The sequence below is a fragment of the Ammospiza nelsoni genome, chromosome 7 (genome assembly GCF_027579445.1).
Source record: "Ammospiza nelsoni isolate bAmmNel1 chromosome 7, bAmmNel1.pri, whole genome shotgun sequence".
NCBI classification, from domain to species: domain Eukaryota; kingdom Metazoa; phylum Chordata; class Aves; order Passeriformes; family Passerellidae; genus Ammospiza; species Ammospiza nelsoni.
In genome coordinates this window covers 8537268-8550909 of record NC_080639.1, presented here as the reverse complement: position 1 = coordinate 8550909, position 13642 = coordinate 8537268, and the positions used below count along the sequence as shown (strand labels likewise).

The 13642-nt window shown below is 46.0% G+C and overlaps 1 protein-coding gene across 1 annotated transcript in view; it reads right to left on the bottom strand.

The window, feature by feature from the left end:
- The window catches only part of FAM171B (family with sequence similarity 171 member B), a 39946-nt gene extending 30770 nt beyond the window's left edge, over positions 1-9176 (bottom strand). Inside the window, exon 1 of the mRNA XM_059476012.1 lies at positions 8944-9176. Within this exon, the coding sequence (XP_059331995.1) occupies positions 8944-9112 (169 nt within the window). The 5' untranslated portion in view covers positions 9113-9176. The remainder of the gene's footprint in view (positions 1-8943) is intronic.
- Between the last annotated feature and the right edge of the window lie 4466 nt (positions 9177-13642).

The window sequence follows — 13642 nt, the reverse complement described above, 5'->3', positions numbered from 1 at the left end:
CGGGCTGTCCAAGGCCACCCCGGGCCTTTCCAGGTCACCTAAACAGCCGAGAAACCAGCACTCATCAATCCCACAACACCCCACAGACCTCAGAGCACTTTTGGGGTGCAGTGCTCACATCAATAATGGCTTTCAACCACAGCCTGCTGGGGACAAGTTTAAGCAGCTCTGAGATTCTCTCTGTTCTCCCGTTTCATGAGCTCCTCGTGCACATGGCTCAGTGCATGCCTCACACTCATCATAAGCACTGCATCATGTTCTACACACACAAAAAACCCCCAACATCCCCCACCACAGCTGGCATGCAGCTGCCAGTGCTTCAGGTAAGGCCCACACCAAAACCAGCACATTTCTCAAAATGGGGCGAGGAAAAATCACAAGGTAGAGGGACAAAACTGGTTTTTGCTCTCTAACCCACCACAAGGCACACTTCATTTCACGTAATCTCAAGGAGAGGCCATCTCTTGCCTCTTCCCTTGGTAGAAATGCAGTTTCTTATGTACCTGGCACTGTCAACAGTAAATGCAGAATGCTGGAGAAAGGGTCATGTGGAAATCCAGCAGGAACTGACTCTGCAACTGCCTCATTTCCACATTGTGACAATTGTGCCCTGAACCTGACTTCTTTCAGACAGCAGAGACTCTTTGAGTCCACAGAATGAAGTATAAACAGGGAAGAGAAAGAAGGACAAGAAGTTGAGGGGAATGAACAAGGGTCCATGCCTGCCCTTGGTGAGACTTAGGGGAATTATGCACACACACAGACAGGCAAGAACACCACTGCCAGGCCTGTCCACCCCAGCAGGGCACACAGATGGCTGCCAGGAGCTACATCAGGCACACATCAGCAGGGTGATGCCATGCAAGTGCCACGAGCTGCAGACTTGTCACTGTGGTGTTTACAAGAATGTACAACGTCCTTACAGCCAGGGTCATTTGGGAAGTTAGGGCAGCTGGTCCAGCTGAGACTGGAGGAGACTTTATCCACATCCTCTACAAACCACTCACGGCTGCTTCTGAAGCTCACAGCATGTGGTTTTGTGCTGGTTCTGGTCAGAAGTGCTGGTGGCACACACAGCCCTGCACTCTGGCTGAGAAGCTGTGCTAAGGCACTTTGGAGGGTGCTCCACACTCAGCGCTGGTCTAGAGCAAGAACCTGCTCACACTACAGTCCATCAGTGCTCTCCTGTATGGAAGATGTAGGAGTCATCCTTTCCTGACCTAAATACCCCAAAATGCCAGGGCAACAAGCTGCCCAAAGGTTGCCCTCTGTAACTTGGTGTAGATGCGAAAGGGAGATGTGCTCTGTGCTGCAGGCTGAGTTTGGAAGGACTGCCCTTTCATTTTCCCTTTCCCAGGAACCCAGCTCTGCTGAAGGGATCTGGAATGCCTCTCCCAGCTGAGCACACCCTGAGTGTCACAGACATCTTTTATGAAAAATCCCTTCCTTAGGATTTTTTCTCCTGAGAAGCCAAAAGGCCTCAGGAACAAAATGTAAACATTGATTATCTGCTGCTGTGGAATGCAACAGGTGCATCTGTGATTGGCCCATGTTGGTTGTTTCTAATTAATGGCCAATCACAGTCCAGCTGGCTCGGACAGAGAGTCTGAGACAGCTACCTTTGTTATCATTCTTTCTTTTTCTATTCTTAGCTAGCCTTCTATGAAATCCTTTATTCTATTCTTTTAGTATAGTTTTATTGTAATATATATCATAAAATAATAAATCAGCCTTCTGAAACATGGAGTCAGATCCTCGTCTCTTCCCTCATCCTTGGACCCCTGTGAACACGGACACACCCTGAGTGAAACCTGCCCTACTAAACACCAGGCTTAGGGAGCTCTGCAAGATGAACCCATTCTCTTCAACTTTCCCAACCCCAAATTCCCTAGCACAGCTTCTCCCAGCAGATCCCCTTCCCTAGTGCTGGTTGCCAAGCTGTGCACACTCACACCCTCCCCTCAAACCTGTGCCGGCAGGACAAGTGTTCCCAAGCCTCGTGTTTTCTGCCACAAGCAGTGCCAGAGAAGCAAGGCAGGAAATGCAGCAGCTGCTGAATGCAATTCCTTGCAGCCATGTGTGGAAGGTGGCAGTGCATGCAGGAGCTGTGCTGGAACACCCCTGAAAAGCCAGGACTAGGCAGGAGGAACCAGACCTGATGGCTTCAACACTCCTGGCAAAGCCAGGATTAGGCAGGAGAAACCAGACCTGGTGGTTTCAACCTGCTGAACACAGGAGAGTTATTTGAGAATAAAATAACTCTGATGGTTCAGGGGAATGGTTGATCACAGAACCTGGGTGCTCCACATGTAAAACCTATGAATTAGGAATGAAACAGTATCAGGAGTAATGAAGAGGACACATTTGCTCTGCCACATTGTGCCTCAAGTCCCCATTCACTACAGATGGATACAGTGATGTAAGAATATGCAACTTTCAAGACAACAAAGTAGTCTGTGCTGTTTTGCTGAGTTTGACACACCAAGAACTGAGTTTATTTTGAATAAACTTTCCTCTCAGATCTTTGCCTGTGTCTTCAAAGACTTCATCTGCTGAGCTAGTTCACAGAGAAAGCTTGCTACAGATCCCCAGTGACCCAGATAGCAGCTGCATTCCAAATTCTCAGCCTGACAGCAACTCTGTGAATGTTTTTACATAGCAATTGCCCTTTGATGGTGCACTTTCTGCCAACACATAGACAAGAAGCAAACTTTAGCAAAACAAACAAGAGCTGCAGAAACCACCACCTTGCAATGGGTACCTTCCTGCCATCATTAATCCCTTGTTTCCTGCCACTTCTGACCATGAATCCATGGGCCCTGATTCCATGAATGCCAAAAGACATTGTGTCTCTCAACAATTCTCAAAAAGACATTGTCTCTCTCAGTTCCTCACAAAGAAAGCTACAATCAAGGCAAGTTTGCTTAAATCAAACTTTCTGAGGTATAGAGCATGATGCTGTATGATGTATTACAGGCTTCAGTGAAAGCAAGCTCAGGAGAGATGTCTCACTCTTCAGAGCTTCTCACTATCCCTGTTTTTATGCAGATTCTCTTCCTAAAGAAATCCCCAAAAAACTTATTACATATTTGTTCATGTGTTTTTCACCATGAAAAACCCCAAACTCCTCTTTTTCTTGTGCTGGCAACTGAGCGACCTACATCCTGGAGCACGTGCATCTATGAATATTTCTTTTTCCTTATTCATTCCCATTTCCAGCTGCAGATGCTTCATCCCCTCTCATTAGTGTCCTAATGCCTTCCCTGGTATTTTGTTGCATTACCAAGTCCTAGAACAGCACAGGAAGCTCAGACCCTTAAGAACATCATCTCCAACAAATTAGGACATGTCCAAATCCTGCATTCTGTCTCACCTAGCTCAGAAGCCATCATTGGAAATACCAGAGGATGGGAATCCTGAGAAAAATGAACAGCAGATCAAAGGCCATTTTCTGAGCTGATTTCTATAGGTGGAATTATCTTAAATCTAAACTAAACTATTTGGCTGGGGTGTGCATGTAGCACTTCTAACTTGAAAATAAACCTTTTCCCTGACACCAGTTATATTCCAGTATCCACAGGATAAGAGGGTTGTGTTGCTGCTTGTATAAAACAAAAATAATGCCAGCTCTGATCAGAAGCCTCTATTCAGACAGCCCTGGCACCCTGAGCAGGAACTGTATCCCACATAACTGCTGAGCCATGAAAATTACTGAATTTCCTCCTTACTGGAATGCTAAAGAATCTCCCACACAGCTTTTAATTCCTCCCTCATTTTCCTCTGGTATCTGACTGCAACAAAAGCTCTAAAACAACACTGGATTGATTGCTGCCCTACTAATCCCCAATCTAGTGACTTTGGGGACAGCAAACCACAGAGATTATTGCATCAAGTGACAAAGAACACACTACACCATGGGGCTAAGTGCATTATTATGTGTTATTGCTCAAATTCAAACCCAGACACATGTAACAAGATATCAGAACCAAATGCTCCTCTAAATACCCAAGTATTAGTATCAGCTACACACCAATATACAAAATATTCTACAGCAAGAAACATGGAACACCATGATTAAAAAAGCAGTTAGTCACACAAACATGTTGTTTTGGAGAAATGTTTCTCTTTTGGTGTCTGAAATAAAAAGGAAGCATGAGAAATTCTTCCTGATCATTCCAGTAGGAGGAAACTAAGACAACATAGAAAAGAGTTTAGAAAACTCTGAGCCAGAAATGACTTGTCTACAGCACAGCTTCACATTAGGCAGCCACTGATCACCACATGCAGGCAGACAGTGCTGAGACATGGGCTCAGAACCAAATTCCACAGGCAGCATCCAGGCAGTGCATTTGTCTGCAGCAGGTAAAAAAATAATCTCTGATTTTCTTCTGGGTTTGTTAACAATCACATATCTATCTCATCTGTCTCCACAAACAGGGGTTTGTGTATTAACAAATAAATGCACAGAGCAATTCCAAATCCCCCCTCTCCTTTATTCAGCACTGCTGTTAGCTGCTACAGCTTTTGAATTTCACCCCACAGAACCAAGCTAATCTCCCCACTGCATAAAAAGCCATCTGCATAAAAAATAATTTAAAAAAAATCACAAAATCAAGATAAACTCCTTTTCCCCTGAATTCTGGACCAAGAGGCAGATTGGGCATGGTCAATAACAAATAACAGGGCAAGGTTTTTCTTGTTCATGCTGGGATTACAAAAGGCACAGGGACTACCCACACTTGAAATTAAAAAAAAAAAAAAAAAAAAAAAACAAAAAACCCAAACTATTTTAAAACATTACTCAAGTCTAATTTAATGTCTCAACATGGTAAAGATGAAGATGAAGATGCTGCATGTGACCCTGTGCAAAGTGACAGTTGCCACTGACACAGCTGCTTTTTCTGCAGCTGCTCATTCTGTGCATGTCAGACCTGCCTGCCCCAGAGCTGATACAGATAACCATCACTTATTCAATTAGTGGTCTCTGCTCTATTTATAGAGCAATATCTGCATTAGAAAGGGAATAATAATGCCCCACATCAGGATAGTCTCATGAACATTAAAAAATGTAACTCTCAGCTCCTGTGAAGAATGCACCTCAAGATAAAGAAAAGGGAACATGGAAAACAAAACCAGATTGGCCTGGATCAGAGCCAGGACTATAATTCACTGAATTCTGTGCTCAAGCCTGCTGACCTCAATGATGAATATCTGAGGCTCCCAGAGGCTTCTCTCCAATTGCTCCTGCACACCAGAGCCCGGATTTCCAAACTGCCACAAGGAAAATGCAAAAAATCACTAAGAATAAGGAAGAGCCAAGGCAGGTTCTCCACTCCAGCAATCACCACCCTAACCAGAGAGACCTGTTTCTCTCACTCTGCAATTTTTAAAATTTTCTTCTTTAATTTGGAAGCATGCCTGCCTCTGTGAGATGAGACCAGTCAGAATAACTCCATGGACTGGGTCCCTCTTGGATGTGTTCTCTGCTTTGTTATAGAACTTATTTCTCTTGGCAGTGGCAAGTTTGCTGCTGTTTCCAGGGGAAAAGAAAGAGATGGACAGAAAGTCATGAAGTGCCACTGCCTTCTCCCTGCGAGCACAGGCTCTGCACACAGCTGTGCTGACTCCAGCATCCCTCCTCAGCCAGCACCAGCGGCAGGAGCCGCTTAACCCGGGAGGGAATTGATCTGTAAAACGCTGTAATGAGCTTCGACAGAACAGGGCCATCGATAGGGGAACACACTGACGTCAAAGGGCAGCAGGCTGAGAGCTCCAGCCCTGCCCTGTGCCCAGGCAGGATCAGCCTCCTCTGCTGGGCAGCTCTGGGCTCACATCACCCTGAACAAACCCAAATTCAGGCAGGATAAACCTCCTTGGGCTCACATCACCCTGAACAAACCCAAATTCAGGCAGGATCAACTTCCTTAGGCTCACATCACCCTGAACAAACCCAAATTCAGGCAGGATCAACTTCCTTGGGCTCACATCACCCTGCACAAACCCAAATTCAGGCAGGATAAACCTCCTTGGGCTCACATCACCCTGCACAAACCCAAATTCAGGCAGGATAAACCTCCTTGGGCTCACATCACCCTGCACAAACCCAAATGCAGGCAGGATCAGCCTCCTCTGCTGGGCAGCTCTGGGCTCACCATCACCCTGAACAAACCCAAATTCAGGCAGGCTCCTCCTCACTCTGGGGTCACCATCACCCTGAACAACCCCAAATTCAGGCATTCTCCTCCTCAGTCACCATCACCCTACACAAACCCAAATTCAGGCAGACTCTCTCCTTGCTCTGCGTTCCCCATCACCCTGCACAAACCCAAACACAGGCAGGCTCCTCCTCTCTCTGGGGTCCCCATCACCCTGCACAAACCCAAATTCAGTCACCATCACCCTGAACAAGCCCAAATTCATGCAGGCTCCTCCTTGCTCTGGGCTCCCCATCACTCTGCACAAACCCAAACACAGGCAGGCTCCTCATTCTGGGGTCCCCATCACCCTGCACAAACCCAAATTCAGGCAGGATAAACCTCCTCAGTCCCCATCACACTGCACAAACCCAAATTCTCTTGGTGCCCATCACATCACCCTGCACAACCCCAAGTCCAGGCAGGCTCCTCCGGGCTGGCAGAAGGCAGAGCTGCCTCCAGCCCCTGCAGCTGCAGGAGGGGCCCCTTGCCCTGAGGGATGGCTCTGCTGGAAAGGCAGCAGCCATTTAGCCCTCCTACCTGGCAGCTGTGAACCACCCGATGAGCATTTAACACAAAAAGACATTAGTGTCCATTATAGATACCTCTGGAGTCCCCTGCTCCTTCTAAAAATGTCCAAAATGTCAATGAAGCAAAAATTGCTTACATGCTTTGCTGAAATGCCACACAAAAAATCAAAGGGGCTTGGTAGCTTCTTCAGAGAAATAAAAGTTTCAGAGCAGCAATTAGCTTATCTTTTTCAGAGTCCAACATTGGCTTTTTTCAGCTTTTATAAAAGAAAAAAATTAATCAAGATCATTTACAAATCCAGCCAACAAGTGAAATAAAGCTTGAACTATATTTAAGCCTAACATAAACAAATGCTGACAACCAACTCAAATGATAATTTTTAACATTCATAAATTGAGAGTGATCATGATGAAAGCTGTGGACTAGAAATCACTTTCTGGACTCTCATACCTCAGAACCTGTGATGCCAAATAAACAAATAAAGAAGCAACAAGAGCTGGGCATGTGGGCCTGCAAAAACAACAGCAAACCAAGAGAACAGGCATCAAAATGTTAGACACCAACAAAGACCTTGGCCAGAGCTGAAGGAGATAAGGTAACAGAGCTTCTGGAAAAGAAATCAATACCTGAAACCAAAGAGGATCATTGAATTAGAAAAACTATCCTTTTTTTTTTTTTTTGGCACTCAATTTTTAATGAGCAAAATGTTCACTGCCCAAGTCAGAAATGCTGCCAATGCTTTTTAAGTGGTGTTTGCTGGTGATTAATGGTATATCCTACTAAAAGTATGATAAGGAGCAAACTAATGAAAAATCATCAGTGGAAATGAAAAAAAAAAATAAGGACCAAGATGTTCATCAAATGTCCTTCTTCAAAATGCTACAGTTTTAATGTTTGGAAAATACTAATAAAAACATACCCAAACCCACACAAAAAAGACCTGAAGAGCAAATCAAGGCATTTTAAGAATGTACAAAGAAAAAATTTAAGACTCTGTTCATTTTCTATCAAATCGAGTTACTTGTCCTACATCTTAAAGAAGTTGCAAGCAAATACTGCAATTTAATATCTTTGCTTGTGTTTCCTAATTAACAAATATACTTCGGCAGCTTTGCAAATTGGCTTGAATTCAGGAAAATATTAACCATCTGCCTGAAACTAAGCACATTTTATACCTTCCTGAAGTCAGCTGGAAAGAGAAGCCTGCATGCCTATATGCTAAAAACGAAACATATGCTCCAGTGATATGCTGAAATGGAGCCTTGGTGTTAAAAGGTCTTAATTCATGCTTGAAACCATCTTGAAATTCTTTGGTGAAAGGCAGTATGGCAAGAAAAACACTGGGTTTATCCTCATTTGAGCCACTAAACTTCAGACTATACATGTATTTTTGATGACAGCACAGACACCTCATTATTTGCTCTTGTTCTGCAAAGGGGTTCCCCAAAATATTCGGCTGCAAAACCAAGGCCTGAAGCTGAAACCTGCACATTATTCCCTGGTCTTGGGTAAGCATCTGCAGAGGGGCTGCAAAAACTAACGAGCTCAGCAGCCCCATCACTCATTTGACAGGCTCAAGATGCTCGCACACGTAGCAGCTGGGTTATTTTTAAAGCGACGCAGAAATATCCACAGAAACATACACGGAAATAAACACCCGACTATGAGACACACACATATATATTTCTATTCCACGGACGCTCGGCTGTCTCCCTGGGGCCATTCCTGCCAGCAGCAGGAATCCCTGGAGCCCCAATGGCCAAGGCCAGGCTGGGTGGCCCGAGGTGCGGGTCAGTGCCCGAAGCCGGGGGGGAGCGGCCATCCCGCAGGGAGGGAGGGGGATGCAGGGGAAGGGTCGGTACCGCACATGGGGGTTCGGTGCCGGATGCAGGGATGGGGTCGGTACCGGATGCAGGGGATGGTTCGGTACCGGATGCAGGGGATGGTTCGGTACCGGCTGCAGAGGAAGGTTCGGTACCTGATACAGAGGAGGGTTCGGTACTAGATGAAGGGGATGGTCCGGTACCAGATGAAGGGAAGGGTTCGGTACCTGATACAGAGGAGGGTTCGGTACCGGATGAAGGGATGGGGTCGGTACCTCATACACAGGAGGGTCCGGTACCGGATGAAGGGATGGGGTCGGTACCTCATACACAGGAGGGTCCGGTACCGGATGAAGGGATGGGGTCGGTACCTCATACAAAGGAGGGTTCTGTACCTGATGCCGCGGCGGGGGCGCCCCCGGGCAGCGCCGCTCGCTGTTGCTGCGGGCGGGTGGCGGCGGCGGCGGTGGCGGGGGGCGGCCGCCCCATCATCATCATCACCATCATCATCACCATCAGCAGCCCCGGGAGCAGCGCGGAGAGGCGCCCGCAGGTGCCCGGCATGGCGAGCAGCCCGCGGGCAGCGGAGGCATATTGCGGGAGCGCGGCCGGCGCAGCGCTCCGCACCCGCGGCCCCGGGCCCCGCTCTGCTGCTGCTGCGGCAGCGGCGCTGCCCGCCCGCCCACCGACCGACGTGCCGGGGCGGGGCCGAGCGGGGCCGCCTCCCCCAGGTGCCCGGGATGTCACCGCCCCCTGTCTCCCCCAGGTGCCCGGGATGTCACCGCCCCCTGTCTCCCCCAGGTGCCCGGGATGTCACCGCCTCCCTCCCCAGCTGCCCGGGATGTCACCGCCCCCCTCCCCAGGTGCCCGAGGTGTCACCGTCCCTCTCCCCCACCTGCCCGGGATGTCACTGCCCCCTTCCCCCAGGTGCCCGGGATGTCACTGCCCCCTTCCCCCAGGTGCCCGGGATGTCCCCGCCCCCTTCCCTCAGGTGCCCGGGATGTCACTGCCCCCTTCCCCCAGGTGCCCGGGATGTCACTGCCCTGAGGCTGCCCCGCTCGCATCGCGCCCCGCTCTTGTTGCCGCAGGGCAGCCGCGGTGTCAGTGACCCACAGATCCACAGAAGCACGGAATCCACTGGGCTGGGAAAGGCCTTCGAGGTCACCGAGTCCACCCTGTGGCCCAAGAGCACCGTGCCAAGCACTGAGTGCCACCTCCAGGCTCTCCTGAAACACCCGCAGGGATGGTGACTCTGCAGGGATGGTGACTTTGCCCCCTCTCCGGGCAGCCCGTTCCGATGTCTGATCATCGTTTCTGTGAAAAACTCTGCCTAAACCTCCCCTGGCACAGCTTAGGGCTGTGTCCTCTCCTCCTGAGCCCATCTGGCTGCTGCTGCTGCTGCTGCTTTCAGGGAGCTGCAGGAGCGCCGAGGCCTCCCCTGGGCCGCCTTTTCTCTGGGATAAACACACTCGGCTCCCTCAGCTGCTCCTCATGTCGCTTGTGCTCCTGAGCCTTCCCCTTCTCTGGCCTCACAAACACATGAATACACGTTCCAATTTTACTTATGTGCATCTTTAATTCTAAAATATGCATTCAGGAGAGCTAAGAATGTTTGTTCTCTATACTGCTGATCAGTGCAGTGTTGGATATCAGGGACTGCTGACAGGAATAATCATGCACACAAGGCAGAAATGGCTGTGTGCAGGATCAAGGCTTTAGGAGGTGTAATGTCATTTTCAAGGCTGTCACAGTGACTGGAACACATGCCTGATGAGGAGGGGCTGAGGGAGCTGGATGTATCCACACAGCCCAGGTTGGAGTAATGGAAAACCACTGCAGTGCTCACTGGAGGTAAAGCTGGGGAAAAAACCCCAAACCCGAGGAAAGGGAGCACATCCAGACAAACCAAAGTGCCCCAGAGCAGGGGGGCAACCCTAACCTGTGTCCCTGGGAGCTGAGCACACACTGGGATCACTCCTGCCCATGCCAGGATTCCAGGGAGCCAACATCCCATTCTCTGTAAGCACTTACAGAACAGATTAATACTAAATCTTCACTGGATGTTGAAATGGTGAATAGAAACTTCTTTGAGAAGTATAAAATTACTTGATTTGCTTTTTAACAAAATAAAGATCAGTCAAATAAAAGGTTTGTTTTAGACACTATAACATACTAGGCCAAATCCTGTCGTTTTCAGATCGCAGAAAATTTCTTCATTGAAAGAGAAACAGAGGAATAGTCACAAACTGTAGCAGGGGATAAATTTGCCCATACTGAAAGGAAGAACTGACAGGTTACTGTGCATATTTTCAATGTATCTCTTATAAAATCTAATAAAAATACACTTTTCCTTATGCCTCCACATCATTCTGTACAGTCCAATGTAATTACTTCACTACCATTAACAATGACTTGAAATAGATTTGGGATTGACACAGGAAATACAATTTGCTTTTATTGCAGATGCTGATAGTCCATTGGCACCATTTTGGAGCAGTCACTGCTTGCAGGGTAGTGGGAAATGCACATCCTCCTCAGCAGGTACTTCTCAATACTGTTCTTTATTGTCAATCTGTCAATCTCTTTTTCTTAATCAGCACCAAAAAAACCTTTGCCATGAAAACCTGATTTCATTTTATAGGACCTTTCTTGAAAGGCAGCAAAGGACCGCGAAAACCAGACAAATAAAACAATCATTTATTTGATGTGAAACTCCTCCAGGATCTCATAAAGAAAAAAAAAATCTCCTTTTAGTGTAGCAGACATGCTCAGTGCCTATTTGCTTAATTAACGTCCTCTCACCCAGCTTCCTATTTCAGCCTTTTATGTGGGCACTGAGAAGGGAAAGTGTCTGTTCCTGCACAGACACTCTTGGAGCTGAATTAATTTTGGATTCCCTGCAACTGTGTGGTCCCAGGTGGAAGAAAGGGACCTGCAGAAAACTTGGTGCTGCTGCTCTGGGCTTCCTTTGTTCAGGAATTTGTCTGGTGACTGAGGGTGCGGCAGATCACAAATCCATTCCCAAATGTTTGCGGACGTGAGCTTTTAACAAGATATAAATTATTTGCAGAGGAATAGTTGAATCACCTTGGCAGCTGGAACGTTTTAAATTAATGTTGATGATATGAATATGCACGATTATTCATTTATAAAGTTCTGGGGGGAAAGAAATCTGTTAAATGGGTGATAAAAGCTTTCTTGAAAATGGTTCCAAATGGGCAATAACAGAGGGAAATTAATTGTCTGTACTGCATTTAGAAAAATTGCTAGAAAAAATTAGGGTACACAATAACATTAATTTAGGCAAAAATATAATCACAATCAGGATTTTCTGCTTAAACAAATTTTCTTTGAAGAAATGAAGGTTTGTAGTAATTTATGTCAACTACCTGAGTATTCTCTTGAGGAATTGTGTCCAGTAGTAATTCCTGCAGTCTTTAAAGGTTGTTATACATTCATCAAACTGCAAACAAATTGCAACCATTGGCACCAACCACTGAACTTGGCATCTGCTGTTCTGCCAGGGCTGAAAATGTTAGCACAAATGACACAGAAATGTCAATCTGTATGGACTCTGCAAAACTCTCAAAAGCAGTACCACACAGGACTGGACTGCATGTAAAATTACAAATAAAGTAAATTACAATGAGGTGTTTTACTGTCAATCTTCTTCTCACATTTTCAAGGTCTGTTTTGTGCTTTTGTGTCCTGCAAACCTAGTCTTAGCATGTCCTGTGGGTTTGTCATGAGGGGTAATAATTCAGCACCAGATTTTCAGGAGGTTTATCAGGAACATGGAGTGGAACAGATTGATTCTAGTGAAATACCTTGCGAGAAGATGGGCAGCTGACAGCACTAACCTCAATTCTTTATGCAGATCAGACAATCTATTGCTGAGAAGTTCCTGTAAATATTTTTTCACCTTATTTCCAATTGTTCACAATGTTCTTGAGAATGCCTGAACTGGGGATATAAAAATATTAATGTACTGATATGCAGTAAAGAATTAATGCATAAGCAATTCATTTACAAACCAACTCATGATCCAAACACATAGTAAAGCATCACTCAGGTGTGCAAAGAGGGGAAGTGGTGTAAATGCAATTTACCTCAGGACATGGGCCACCATCTTACCTCAGGTAATTCCCACTGTAAGGTAGGAATTTGAAAAATTCTGTTGCCTTGTTCCTGTAAGGATACAGCTGTTGTCACTAATTTCTCAATAATAATGCATTAATTTGGAGCTGCTAGGCAGACGCAGTGATCCCTGTGCTGCTATCCAGCTGCAGGTATCTTATTTAACAGGAATCGGGCCTGTGTTGGCTGCAGGGTGTGTGGAACAAAGGCTAAAATCCACGTTTGGCTTTTAACAAACATGTTTGCTGCTGTTGTGTTTCTTACACCAGGTACAGCTACTGTGACAGCAGTGGAAGTTGTTAATTTAACCACAAATATCAGATTTTCATCTTTTCTGTCTCCTTTATCACCCTTCTCTTTAGGTTAACAAATTCTCTACTAGCAAGCCAAGGAACTCACTAGTTTGGAGTTTTTCTGAAGTGTTCACAATCACATTTATTTTTCACTGTTTGTTTTATCAGTAAACCCCACTCATGTGTGCCTTTATTGTGACACAAAATATTGCTGTCACCCCACTCACACAGGGTGAGTATGACTGGTAATCAGAAAAAATTTAACACTGAGATTAAATGAGAATAAAAATACAAGGAAAGAAACTCCACCTCTCTGAGAATTTTCCTAACCTCAGGACAAGATGTCACCATTTTCTACAGCAATGTGGCACCTATAAAGTCTAAAATACTTATTTTTGGCATGCAGAAATTTCTGCTGGAAATCAGTTTTATGGTGATAGTATATAGTTTGTGACTAGATCATTTTTCTTGCTTGTGATTACAAGATTTTTTGACTCAAGGTGCCACTTGAGGTGCGAACCTAAAAGCTGTGTAAATGTAAGGTTTTTGAATTTAGCACATAATTGTGGAGTACAAACATATATTATGAAATATTTCTGGTGAATTAAATGCATTTTTAAAATACACCTAAGAAAACCCAAACAAAAACAAGCCTACAACAGAA